This window comes from Borostomias antarcticus (genome assembly GCF_949987555.1).
Source record: "Borostomias antarcticus genome assembly, chromosome: 24".
NCBI classification, from domain to species: Eukaryota; Metazoa; Chordata; class Actinopteri; order Stomiiformes; family Stomiidae; genus Borostomias; species Borostomias antarcticus.
The window spans coordinates 5922674-5937448 of record NC_140257.1 but is presented as its reverse complement, the minus strand read 5'-3'; the positions used below and the strand labels follow the sequence as shown (position 1 = coordinate 5937448).

The 14775-nt window shown below is 45.8% G+C and overlaps 1 protein-coding gene across 1 annotated transcript in view; it reads right to left on the bottom strand.

The window, feature by feature from the left end:
- Window positions 1–14775, bottom strand: part of efr3a (EFR3 homolog A) — a 125891-nt gene that overhangs the window by 6660 nt on the left and 104456 nt on the right. The window contains 7 exon segments of the mRNA XM_084458382.1: window positions 1993–2120; window positions 6779–6846; window positions 8072–8203; window positions 10827–10988; window positions 13924–13999; window positions 14174–14295; window positions 14297–14347. Of these exon segments, the coding sequence (XP_084314508.1) occupies window positions 1993–2120; window positions 6779–6846; window positions 8072–8203; window positions 10827–10988; window positions 13924–13999; window positions 14174–14295; window positions 14297–14347 (739 nt within the window).

Below are 14775 nucleotides of genomic sequence, written 5' to 3'. Positions count from 1 at the left end.
GGAGACAGATGACTGCGCCTCACACCCTGGGACTTCAATCGCAAACACTGAGAGACCATCGTTTTGTGCACAGCTTGGCTTGAAAATGTGCTTAACATATAATTATACGCTCATTAATCTTTAGCAGAAAGCATGGGAATGTTGAGCATTCTATTCCCATTGCGGAAACACGCTGTTAAAAATGAGGCATACAGTAGAACCTGGAAGATCCCAACCCACCAGGAATGACGCTCCTTCGGATCTCTGAAATGTTCGGAACTGAAGGTTATCCCAAAATACACAACATTTAGAAAATATAATATGTATGTAATGTGTAGACACTTGATATATGTTAAAAACGACCCTCTATTTGAATCGAAAAGTCACTTACGTGCACTCAGATAACCATAGGCTACAAGCCCTTTTACATTATTCTGAAGCGAATAAACTCCTGATAGTAGGCTATTAGCCCCTCGCCTAGTCGCCTTCAGAAAAGGCATAACCTATTTAAATCACAAACAAATTTCCGATAATATAGCCTATAGGATAAACAGCCTATCATTTCACCGTTACTTTTTCAGTCAGGATTTGACGCGCCGTTAGTTTGGTGCTCGTTTCCTGTTTTGACCCCGTTCGGTTGACCGAGCTGTTCAGATCTCTGAGGTTGACCGAGCTGTTCAGATCTCTGAGGTTCGGATCTTCCAGGTTCTACTGTATTTCTGGCAAAGATTTGTGGTAAATTCATTGATGCCAGCGATTCTTTCCAACTGATTACAAGTAGCTGAAAATTGTTCAGCTACTTGTGATAATCAAAAATGTTATTACGTATAACAATTTAGATGATTTATCTAGTCAGTGCCAATCACTTCAGTGCTGCCTAAAATGATTTGCTAGGACCTACAGTACTGCCTCTTATGAAGTACACATCACTTCAGCAAACACAACGTGTGCAATTCTACCACAGAGCAGACACATCCTTTTCTACCAGACTTGCAGCTACACACTTGTACTCACCGTGACCAAAATTGCACCATACAGTAGTGACAACAATTACTGTACAGAGCTGACAAAAACAAAAACTACGTTACAAAGCCACTCTTTGATTTCTAAGGACCAGGATGTAGGAGAACTTATAGAACAAACAGGAAATGCGTGAAGGGGTTCAGCGTTGGGAGCATCTGTGCTCTAGTTCTACAGGGTTGGTAGCTACAGGTCATTGTCCTCCAGCCGTGGTACTGCGTCTGGGCTCAGTGGCACAGGCTTTACGTTTTGTGTGTGTTTTTTTTAATGTTGTCTTCTTTAACATAATTAACCTTCATATATCCTGGTCATAAATGACCCATCAGCCCAGCCTGCAGTACTACTGCTGGAGAACGCAGCGCTTGGGAAGTGTAAACGTACGCAGCTATACAGGAAGGGCTGGTTGAGCTGCTCTGTTTGGGCTGGTTACCTCTGGATGTCTGTCTGTACAAGTGAAGGATCTTTCCAGCAGGGTGAACTGATTCAGAGGGCAGGCGTGGGAGAGAGAGAGACCCAGAGACTTTGCTCAAGACAATCACTTCTTCACATGGATGAAGTAACGGGGGGGAGGGGGGGGGTGACACAGGTTTTATTCATTAAAAGCGATTTTGAGGTGGGGTCACGGATGTGTTTGGGGATGGGAGTTCGAGAGGGTGAGAGCAGCGATGGAGAGGGACCTGTCGCTCCTTCTGGTTGGGTGGGGTCAGGAGCAGACCGGAGGGGGGGGGGGGGGGGGCGTGCCGATGGGGGGGAGGTCAGAGGGGGCCGGGGTATGGAGGGCTTCCATGGTGGTCAGCGAAAGTTTAAACAGCACCTGTTGTTCGTTTGGAAGTCCGTTTTCGGAGGACAGGGTTGATGTGATCGCCGGTGCTGGGATGAGTACAGTAACTCATACTCACTGAATCATCTCCTGTCTTCTAGTCCGTAGTAGATGTTGGAAACGGACCTGGGACTGAGATAAAACATGCTGCTCCCGTGACCTGCTGGACCTACCGGTGACCTGGGGCACGTAGGGGATGGAGAAGCGCTCCACGTTGTAGCCCGGTCCGGCCAGACACTCGGCCAGGTCAGCAGCCTGGAAATACACGCCTCTGTCCTCCTTATCCAGGGAGCTGGGCAGCCTGGGGAGAGGGGGTCACACAGGGGGAACAGGGGTCACACATGGGGGAACAGAGGTCACACACGGGGAACAGAGGTCAGCACCTTCCCCCACAACGCTAAGGAAACAGTCACCTACACAGGTCCTGGGAAACATGGTTTTAACTTAACATGGCCACATAGAAATAGAGATAGATAAGATAGATAAGATGCTTGATTAGATAAGATTATTGATCCCCCAGGAGGAAATGTGGCGTTTCAGCTGAAAATTACAGAGAGGATTGGAAGGAAAAAGAAACACTAGATTAACAGAGTAACATAAAAGACACAATGGAAGGAGGTGGGGTTGGGGCATAAAAAGAGGGATATCAGGGATTATATACACATTATTATATTTTTTTTATTGCACCTTTATTTAACCAGGTAAAAGAAGCTTGATCTCAAAGAGCTCTTTTTCGAGCAACACCTGAACAAAATGGCAGCATAAAACGCAACAACAACAACAAACTACAATCAAAGACAAACCAGTATAGGACAGACAGACAGAGAACAAAGAACATATAAACAATAAGAGAAGAGGAGAAAGAATAAAAAGAGCATGCAGTAGCCAGGCGGGGCAGGGGGGGTACGAGGGAGGAAGGGGGCGGGGTTATAGGGGATTGCTGTAGAAGGAAGGTCAAGATTATGTTAAGCAACATACATAACATGACTACAGTGTGTACAATGAGCAGTTAGATTATGTAGTGAAGCATTTGCACACGCCCAATTCAGTTATTAAAAAGTCAGCGAGTAGGGTTTTAAAACTACGCAAGGTCATACGAGCCTGGAGATTAAGAGTTTTTTGAAGTCCATTCCAGGTAGAGGGAGCAGAGGATGTGAAAGCCCTCTTCCCAAACTCAGATCTGGGGACTGAGGAATACATCCGTATGTTCAGTAGCTGTGCAGTATAGAACACAATAGGATAGGATATATATGCACTACCTACTTACATTCAGTCTGTGATATACATGTATACAATCAGCAATATACATGTACACAAACACACGTGCACACCCCTCTGACACACGTGCACACCCCTCTGACACACGGAGTGCTCGGGCACGGTTGTACAGTCTGATGGCTGCTTTTAAATCAAGACTGAAGACTTTTCTTTTTGCCGCTGCTTTTTATTAAATCAAATAATTATTTATTCATACACTAGACTGTAACTTTTATTCCTGTATTTTATTTTTCCTGCATTTTGTTTTAAATGTACTTTTTTGCATTTCATTTTATATGACCTTCTATGTGTTGCACTCTTGATGCTTTTAATGTCTCATGTAAAGCACTTTGAATTGCCTTGTTGCTGAAACGTGCTACAAATAAACTTGTCTTGCCTTGCTGGCACAAAGGAAGCGCTTGGTATTGGACTTAACGCAGATGTTAACTATGTCATGCATTTTCTTTGGTTTATTCCAAAGAAAGACTTGAAAATCTCATTAGTATGCCTCAGCATGTGGAATGTCGAATGTCATGCAAACCTTTGTAAAAAATGATTATAATTGTGTCATCCTTCAGTAACTGTTAAGTGCTGTTAAATCTATGCAAACGCAATGGTGGTTTGAGAGCACATTCTGTCTTTCTTCATTGAGTTGTTCAATTAAAAACATGCGTTTTTTATTATGGAAGGGACTTGGTTTAATTTAAAGGAATTAAACTGCATTCATTACTTCTCCGTTATCCCCCAGGCTCTCTTGTACAGCACGCTTAATCTCTGGGGGCCTCAATTGAAGGAAAGTTTAAGGACACAAAATAGTTTTCTTTGTTGAGAAAAATGTCCTCTTGCCTGAGAGTCCAATTTATTTAAGCATACCAAGTCCACGTATCTGTCAGCCAGGGCTGAAAAGAGTGGCTTTGAATTGGGAATGAGTTATCGGGTACTTGGGGGTGTCCTGCTATGTCAGAAATGGTGCTTGGGGGTAGTTGTTTTAAGGTGCCCTGCTATATCAGAAATGGTACTTGGGGGTAGTTGTTTTAAGGTGCCCTGCTATATCAGAAATGGTACTTGGGGGTAGTTGTTTTAAGGTGCCCTGCTATATCAGAAATGGTACTTGGGGGTAGTTGTTTTAAGGTGCCCTGCTATATCAGAAATGGTACTTGGGGGTAGTTGTTTTAAGGTGCCCTGCTATATCAGAAATGGTACTTGGGGGTAGTTGTTTTAAGGTGCCCTGCTATATCAGAAATGGTACTTGGGGGTAGTTGTTTTAAGGTGCCCTGCTATATCAGAAATGGTACTTGGGGGTAGTTGTTTTTTTTACTGAAAAAGTTCACAAAATCTCTCCCCAGAGGTACTTGGTTTGTTTGGTGCAATAACAGTGATGCAAGTGTCTTTGTTCCTAATTACCCTCGTTCATTTTGAATAGAAAGCCAAGAAAGGCAACAAAGGGGTTTGCAAAATGGTGCTTGTAACGTTTCATACCCAGCAAGTTATACAGCGGAGCATAACACAATGTCAATTTCACATATTTGACCGAGTTCTTCACCAATAATTATTTTCAACGGAGGTCCTTAATGTAAAACATTTTTTGGGCCAGGACTAGCCTCAATCTGTTAGACAAAACCTGCCCTAAGAAGTCGACAAGGCTTTTTACATTGAACCTCTACCGCAGTACGCGATAAACATCTTCCTAGCTTTGATCTTCAAAGCGGTTTTCCCACTGCTGTTCAAAGAGCTAACTTGCTGATTTAGTTGAAGTTGAGTTGACCCCCCGCTGAGGCACAGTAACTCGCGCCAGAACTCACTGCTTATATGAGCCATCTGACACTCTCACTGACGAGGGCACAGGAAGCACAGGTGCTACTGGTGACTCACTGGAGGAAAACCATAGGAGACGCCATCATGGCCAACAGCACTTTACTGCCAAAGTCTGGCGTTGGATTAAAATCCTCAATGATTTATTTTTTATTGCCCTCGTCCTCTGATCAAGACCTTGTATACTGTAAGTCACGCATCGATCTACTGTAGACACTCCCATCAAAGATAAGAGACCCAGATCTATTTGAACTTGGACACTATATACCAACACTGAATGCTACAGTGGGAATAGACAAAGGCTACCAACAGACATGTAGTGAGTTGAAGAGATCAATAACACATCTATAGTGAGAGGAGATCACTAACACATCTATAGTGAGAGGAGGAGATCACTAACACATCTATAGTGAGAGGAGGAGATCACTAACACATCTATAGTGAGAGGAGGAGGAGATCACTAACACATCTATAGTGAGAGGAGGAGGAGATCACTAACACATCTATAGTGAGAGGAGGAGATCACTAACACATCTATAGTGAGAGGAGGAGATCACTAACACATCTATAGTGAGAGGAGGAGATCACTAACACATCTATAGTGAGAGGAGGAGGAGATCACTAACACATCTATAGTGAGAGGAGGAGATCACTAACACATCTATAGTGAGAGGAGAAGATCACTAACACATCTATAGTGAGAGGAGGAGGAGATCACTAACACATCTATAGTGAGAGGAGGAGATCACTAACACATCTATAGTGAGAGGAGGAGATCACTAACACATCTATAGTGAGAGGAGAAGATCACTAACACATCTATAGTGAGAGGAGGAGGAGGAGATCACTAACACATCTATAGTGAGAGGAGAAGATCACTAACACATCTATAGTGAGAGGAGGAGGAGGAGATCACTAACACATCTATAGTGAGAGGAGGAGGAGGAGATCACTAACACATCTATAGTGAGAGGAGGAGGAGGAGATCACTAACACATCTATAGTGAGAGGAGGAGGAGGAGATCACTAACACATCTATAGTGAGAGGAGGAGGAGATCACTAACACATCTATAGTGAGAGGAGGAGGAGGAGGAGATCACTAACACATCTATAGTGAGAGGAGGAGGAGATCACTAACACATCTATAGTGAGAGGAGGAGATCACTAACACATCTATAGTGAGAGGAGGAGGAGATCACTAACACATCTATAGTGAGAGGAGGAGGAGATCACTAACACATCTATAGTGAGAGGAGGAGGAGATCACTAACACATCTATAGTGAGAGGAGAAGATCACTAACACATCTATAGTGAGAGGAGGAGGAGATCACTAACACATCTATAGTGAGAGGAGGAGGAGGAGATCACTAACACATCTATAGTGAGAGGAGGAGGAGATCACTAACACATCTATAGTGAGAGGAGGAGGAGGAGGAGATCACTAACACATCTATAGTGAGAGGAGGAGGAGGAGGAGATCACTAACACATCTATAGTGAGAGGAGGAGGAGATCACTAACACATCTATAGTGAGAGGAGAAGATCACTAACACATCTATAGTGAGAGGAGGAGATCACTAACACATCTATAGTGAGAGGAGGAGGAGATCACTAACACATCTATAGTGAGAGGAGGAGGAGATCACTAACACATCTATAGTGAGAGGAGGAGATCACTAACACATCTATAGTGAGAGGAGGAGGAGATCACTAACACATCTATAGTGAGAGGAGGAGGAGATCACTAACACATCTATAGTGAGAGGAGGAGATCACTAACACATCTATAGTGAGAGGAGGAGATCACTAACACATCTATAGTGAGAGGAGGAGGAGATCACTAACACATCTATAGTGAGAGGAGGAGGAGGAGGAGGAGATGACTTACGGACACTTCTCTCTGAAGATGTGCTCTGGAAGAAGGTAAGGGGCCTCCAGGCTCCTCAGCTCAATCACCTGGAGAGAGAGAGAGAGAGAGAGAGAGGAAGGGAGAGAGAGAGAGGGAGAGAGAGAGGGAGAGTGAGGAAGAGAGATAGAGAGAGGAAGAGAGAGAGGGGGAGAGAGAGAGAGAGAGAGAGGGAGAGAGAGAGAGAGGGAGGAAGAGAGATAGAGAGAGGAAGAGAGAGAGGGGGAGAGAGAGAGAGAGAGAGAGAGAGAGGGAGAGAGAGAGGGAGAGAGAGAGAGAGAAAGAAAGAAGAAAGATTTGTAGACAATGTAGTTGAGGTTTAAAACAGCATGCTGATTATTTATTAATATTTATTGTTTAACATTAGCATGTATTCAGCAATTAGTAGTATGATCCATTCTGCAGTGCTGGGGCATTAGGGTGAGGGTGATGGGGCATTAGGGCGAGGGTGAGGGGGCATTAGGGTGAGGGTGAGGGGGCATTATGGTGATGGTGAGGGGCCGTTAGGGTGAGGGGGCATTAGGGTGAGGGTGAGGGGGTATTGGGGCGAGGGTGAGGGGGCATTATGGTGATGGTGAGGGGGCATTAGGGTGAGGGGGCATTAAGGCGAGCGGGCATTAGGGTGAGGGGGCATTCGGGCGAGGGGGCATTATGGTGATGGTGAGGGGGCATTAGGGTGAGGGGCCATAAGGGCGAGGGTGAGGGGGTATTAGGGCGAGGGTGAGGGGGCGTTAGGGTGAGGGTGAGGGGGTATTGGGGCGAGGGTGAGGGGGCATTATGGTGATGGTTAGGGGGCATTAGGGTGAGGGGGCATTAAGGCGAGCGGGCATTAGGGTGAGGGGGCATTCGGGCGAGGGGGCATTATGGTGATGGTGAGGGGGCATTAGGGTGAGGGGGCATTAGGGTGAGGGGCCATTAGGGCGAGGGTGAGGGGGTATTAGGGCGAGGGTGAGGGGGCGTTAGGGTGAGGGGGCATTAGGGCGAGGGTGAGGGGGCGTTAGGGTGAGGGGGCGTGAGGGTGAGGGGGCATTAGGGTGAGGGGGCGTTAGGGTGAGGGGGCATTAGGGCGAGGATGAGGGGGCATTAGGGTGAGGGTGAGGTGGCATTAGGGTGAGGGGGCGTTAGGGTGAGGGGGCGTTAGGGTGAGGGGCCATTAGGGCAAGGGTGAGGGGGCGTTAGGGTGAGGGTGAGGGGGCGTTAGGGTGAGGGGGCGTTAGGGTGAGGGGCCATTAGGGCGAGGGTGAGGGGGCGTTAGGGTGAGGGTGCGGCGTGTACCTTGCTGACGTGCTGACAGAACGGCGGGTTGGCGATCATCTGGCTGAGGAAGTTGAGGTAGGCCGCCACCAGGGCCATGATGCCACAGCGGATGAGCATGGGCAGGCTCTCCTCATTGGCCAAGGACATGTCCTGGAACAGCCAATCACACTGCACTGTAGGTCAATGGGTCCATGACCGTTTATTAGCAAGATTGGGGTATGCCTTCTCTATTAGTACAATAAGGATTACATAAGGATTTTTTACACTCAAGTTCTCACAACCTCCCTTCTCCGTTCTCTACACAGGCTCCCTGTAGCAGACTGCATCCAGTTTAAAACTCTGGTGCTAGCCTACAGGGCAATGAAAGGAACAGCTCCCTCCTACTGTATCTCCAGGCCATGGTCAAGCCCTACACCCCCTCCCGACCGCTACGCTCTGCTTCCTCAGGGCGACTGGTTGCCCCGTCACTCCGAGGCCCCTGCGGTCGATCGACACGGTCACGGCTCTTCTGGAACGAACTGCCCACTGAGGTCAGGACAGCAGTCTTTCTCTGCAGGCTCAAAATCCACCTCTTCAAGAAGTACTACCAGGATCCTACCTCTTAAAGCACCTATTGTATTTATAGTGTGTTACTCCTGCACTTTGGCTTTAGCACTAGATTATGCTCTTAGTCACTTGTTTTAGAAAGGAGATGCACTTGTGAGTTCTGGTAATTAATAGTACACTGACTACCTACGTTAAATGCAATTATTGTAAGTCGCTTTGGATAAAAGCGCCTGCAAATGACTGTAATGTACAGTACATAGATTTGAGAAACATTAGTGGCATTTACACTGAAATGTACATGTAAAGAGGAGGTGCACTACAGTAAAAGGTTTTACTTCCTGGTTCATCATGCAGACAATGACCTTTGGTTTGGTTTGATTTATTGGAAAGTTTAAAAAAAATACCGACGGTACACATATGGTGGTCTAAAAAACTAACAAGAATATAAACACAGAAAAGTGTTGAGTACATCTTTCCACTGTGGGCCTCTTCAAGTGGGAGAGCATGTGGACCTTAACACCACTGGAATCATCAACACTCCTCCCAACGACCTCTCACTGCCAGAGGCAACCTGTCACTCTCTCTTAACCCTACTGGGATCATCAAGTGAACAGTAATCCAGCATGATGATGTGGTGCAGCGCAACTGGAGTGTGTGTGTGAGCGTGGAGAGAGAGAGAGGAGAGGGAGAGAGGAGACAGAGACAGACAGAGAGAAGAGAGAGTAATAGTCCACCTCTTGTCTCTCTCTCCAGTGCTGTAACATTTACAGATAGGATCTCAGCGTGGCAGATAAAACAAAACACCTGAATGTGTGTGTGTGTGTGTGTGTGTGTGTGTGTGTGTGTGTGAGTCATAACGGTAATCCTTCTGCCTTCGCTCTGGGCGGGGGGGGGGGTATTTTACCTGCATGCGGTCGGCAGCGTCTAAAGACATTAGGGAGCTGAGTTCTCAGTTGAAACTAAGCCTCTCTCAGTGTCAGATGGGAATTATAGACCTGAGTCTGATTAACTACACCTGGCACAGACTTAACACAATTAAATAGCAGCCGGAGAAACATCTGATATCTGAACTGATCTCCCCTCAGGGAGCAAGGAAGGACTAATTCATTCATTTTATGCAGCTATAAAACATACATAGCCTGATTTGGAATTACCTAGTCTGACTCAACGGATGTAGGTTTTGGGGAAAGCCCAAAGTTACTGTCCAATCACTAGCACCGATTCATGTGGTCGGCCAGTTGTGAGGATTGTGATTGGTTTAAAGAGATAGAGCGTTTTTTCCCCCTACTATCCCCAGATGGTGTTCCAGCGCTGGAGTCCAGCCAGACCTCTCTCCAGCCCTGGCACAGCGCAGTGTGTAATAATAATACACTTTAGCACCTTTCCTGACATAAAATGCAGTTCAAAGCACTTTACAAAAGAGACATTAAACACAAAAACATAAATAACAACTGAGATATAGTAAAAGTAAAGTGTATTATAAAAGAGACAGTAAAAGCAAAGCATCAATGTAGACATAATAAAAAATAGAGTAGTCAGTTCTGGTCAAAAAAATTGGATATGGGCAAAGAAATCAGATCTAGGCATCAAGACCTGCAGTGTAAATGCGGCCATAGTGGCCCATCCAAGCTGCGAAGGTATCCTGCACATCAGCTTAGCATCAGTGTTCAGGCTTACCTGGCCTACCATGTAGGTGGCTTCTCTGTAACTATGTGTGCTCTCTCCTGTTAGTCATGTCTCTCTTATGAAGTATCTAGCCCATGTTTACTGCTCTGTAGATGTTCTTAGCCAATAGACAAACATTTTCCAGGAGCTTGCTCCATCGTCTCGTTGAGAGAGGTCAGGGAATAGTTTTTACAGCTCACTTTTCTGGCCCCCGGGTGAAACTGTTTTTTTTGCTTCCCTCTGGAATATGTAGGGGTGGGTCGTATGCCCCCCCCCCCCCCCCATTGCTCTCTGTGAAGCGCATTGTGTTGCCTCTGTGTATGAAATCCGGCACTTAACATCTTACTCAGGGACAGCAGTTGAAAACTAGCTACTCAGCTAACACTGGCACATTTACTATGCGGGCTCATGTACTACAATGTTCCTAAAATTGTTGATTGGTGTGCATTGTCCCTGTAAAAAATAAACTGAATAAAATAAAAGTAAATGCGCTATACGAATAAAGTTTGATTTGATTTGACCTGCAGGACGATGGCCAGGTAGCCCGTCTGCAGCGGCTCACCTGCAGGGCGATGGCCAGGCGGATGAGGTCCACCACCACCTCCTCGTTGGCCAGCTCCATGGTGAGCAGAGCCAGGGCCGTGAACAGCAGCTCAAAGTTCTTATGGCCGTTGTCCTCCTCCTTGCAGCCCTGGTAGATGTGACGGTAAAGCTGCTGGCCATGCTGGAGGAGAGAGAGAGAGGGAGGGGTAGAGAGAGATAGAGAGAGAGATAGAGAGAGGGATAAAGAGAGAGAGAGAGAGAGAGAGAGAGAGAGAGAGGGAGGGAGGGAGGGGTAGAGAGAGGGATAAAGAGAGAGAGAGAGAGGGAGTGAGAGAGAGAGAGAGAGAGAGGGACAGAGATAGAGAGAGGGATAAAGAGAGAGAGGGAGAGGGAGAGAGAGATAGAGAGAGGGATAAAGAGAGAGAGATAGAGAGAGGGATAAAGAGAGATATATATATATATAGAGAGAGAGAGAGAGAGAGAGGGAGAGAGAGATAGAGAGAGGGATAAAGAGAGAGAGAGAGGGAGAGAGAGATATAAAGAGAGGGATAAAGAGAGAGAGAGAGAGAGAGAGAGAGAGAGAGAGGGATAAAGAGAGAGAGAGATAGAGGGAGAGAGAGATATAGAGAGAGGGATAAAGATAGAGAGAGAGAGGGATAAAGAGAGAGAGAGAGAGAGGGAGAGAGAGAGAGAGATTAAGAAAGGGGATGAGTTGATCAATTGCAAAATCAAATAAAACTCACTCAAGAAGACACCTCCTATGAGTTAGGCTTTCATAATATTATCACCTACCAATAAAGAGCAGATCAGAACCAGAAACACAATCTTAAACTTTAGTAGATAGTAAAAGATGAATGTTTGAGTTGAGTGATCAGCATTTGAGTGGGATCTCAAAAAGCACAGAGCAGCAGCAAGGGAGAGAGATCCATGTCTATAGAAAGAGACCACTGGTTATATCGCTGCTGCCTGGCTTTAAGAAAAATATTCCAAAGCTCGAAACATTTCACAGATACAGATACAGATACAATACGTGGACCTCCCTCACCTACAAATACGTGAGAACATTTTTCGGACCAATAGCCTTAAATGTCTCAAACACGTGCACCAATTGGCTTTTAAAGGCATTTGTCCTCTAGGGGGTGGAAATCTATTATTCTTTCTTGACTCTAGGCTACAATAATGCACATGGTACCACAAAAAAACACTGATTATGCACCGAAAAGGTTAAATCCATCAGCTTTGGAGCACCTGAAAATAGCCAACCCTTGGTGAGTCTCTCCAACACCATTAGTCTCACTGCCCCGTTAGCTACCCAGCACACATCTCTTCTGAGGCAGGTGGAGCTAATCTGTCAGTTGTCTTGCTGTGCATTCATACGGTTGACGGGCGTCTAATGAATAGTGAAGGTATTTCTCATGTTAATGAGCTCTGGTCGACGATAATGCACGCAATTAGGCTCAATGAATTATCCTTGACAGCGACCGAGATAGCGTGCATGCTAAGTGGCTAGGTCTATTCAGATGACGGGCAGGTTTAGCTGTATCGTGCTATCTTCATGGGAGGTCAAACTACACGGAGGGTAAAGGTAATAGTAAGTTCTCTAGCCGGGAGCATAAGACAGTGAAGATTCCTAGGCTTCGCTACACATGGGAGGGTTTGACAGAAAATTGAATTTAATGTAATTTATACAACGGTTAGTTCTGGTTCTTGATTCTGATTGGCTGGAAGCTGTGTTAAAATACTTTGTAACACACCTGGGACCGCATATCATTCCATTTTCAGTATTAATGCGCCTCCCATTTGATCCAATGCATTGTAGTTGTTATTGTTGCTTGGCAACCCATTTGTTAGGGGAACTATTTTGCTCTGCGGAATTGAGGGAATGATGCTTCGTTTTGAATAAATGTTAATATTTTACATTGCTGTGTGTCTATTCCTTCTTCCTACTTCACAATTTATTTGACTTACAGTAAGCTGTAAATAGCTTTTTCAACATCTTGCATCTGCATTCACAGGTTTTCTGTGCGGCGGTGTGTGTAATTAACACAGTAGCTGGAGTGATCTCTGGATGACTAAACAACCTTTCTTTTGGGACTTGGGATTGTGATGTTGTTAATGAAATGTCAGTCTCACCAATGTGTTACCCCCACAATTTGTTCTTTTCTGTTTTCTCACCTGACTGTTCTTCCTTAAGTTTATTATTTTAAACTTGTGTGGACTTCCTTTTTAGTTCGTTCTCATAGACCAGTCTGTTAAAACCACCGTTTGTCCTGTGTGACATCACTTCCCCGTACCCTTTGTCCTGATTGACGTCACTTCCTCTACGACGACTATAAGACGACAAACACCGTTTCATTCATTCATTCTGAGCTTGAATTTACTTCCTGTTTAGAATCCTTTTTGCAAATCGTTACACCAGAATAAAACTATCGTCTTTGTTTGATAAACAGCTTGAACCGACCACTCGCATGTTCTTTGATTCTCTAACTTCAACCAAGTTAGATTTTCATCCCTAATACCCCTCTCTTCTGTCATGCACATATTTAAGCAATAACACACGAGAGGGGCTGCTTTATCATGGGTATTGGCACAGCTGTGCTGCGGCATCGGGCACGACCAGAAGCACATCTTTGTTAAAACATTTTTTGGCTCTGAATGCCTCTTGGCCAATCAGAATGCGCGGTCTGAACTAGCTGTTGTATAATCATATTTTTAATCTACGCCAAAATATCTGGTGCAGTGTTTTTTGGTTGAGATTGATTCTGTAGTAATGCTAATTTGGAGATTCATGACAGCTCTTTCAGCACCATGGTAAACACACTGCACTTAAACAGCCCTTTTAACCAAAGCGCTTTACAATAAACGCCCTCTCATTCACCAATTCACACACACATTCACACACCAATGGTGGCAGCTGCCATGCAAGGTGCTAACCTGCTCATTGGGAACAGTTTGGGGTTCACTGTCTTGCCCAACGACACTTCGACATGCGGATGGGGGATTCGAACCGCCGACCCTACGATCATTGGTAGAACGACTCAGTGGTAGAACGACCCGCTCTACCACTGAGCCACAGCCGCCCCACAGTAAAACAGAGAACATAGAAGCAGTTGTACCTTCTTCATGAACGCGACGTCCTGCTTGGATATCTTCTCCCTCTTGATTTTCAGTGCCGCCACGTTGGGAATGATCCTGAACAACAAAAGAATCAGATGATCAGAGATGATCATCAAACTGTGCACCCATCCAAAGTACACACACACACACACACACAGCACTGGAAAAAGGATAGGAGGGGAGGGGGCGGAGTGACTCTCCACGCCGGTTTGCGGCGGCGTCGGAGGGCGGCGAGCGGCCAGCTGTTACCTGATGCCGCGCAGCTTGGCGCGGTTGTCGTGGCGGTCGATGATGTTGTGCAGGATCTCGAGGACCAGCTGGCGCAGCTCGGCGTCCTCCATCAGCGAGCTGGAGAAGAGCGGGTCCAGGAAGGGCGGGGGGCAGCGCCGATGCCATGCTCTTGGATTTGAAGCCGGAGGTCACCTGAAGTACGCACAGTACGTGAGTAAAACTTTATTTATATAGCACTTTTCACAAAGTGAAAGTGAAACTTTATTTATATAGCACAGTCACAAAGTGCTTTACAGGTCAAGTGAAGTTGACGCGCACGAGGTGGTAGAGGTCAGTTCGTAACGACTCGTCGGTCTGACGCTCCGTATCCCTAACCCTATCTCTCACTTTCTCTCCCTCACTTCTCTCTCTCTCTCCCTCTGTTTCCATCTATCTCATTCTGTCACTTTCCCTCCATGTTTTTCTTTCTCTCTTGTTCTCTCTCCCCCTGTCCTGGCCGACAGCTAGTCTACTGTAGCGCACGGTGCAGATTTCCACGGCCACAACTGAGATAAATCATCGACTATTCATTGTAAAACAGAAATGAACTCCCTGGATTTCAGACGCGCGTGCCTTATTGG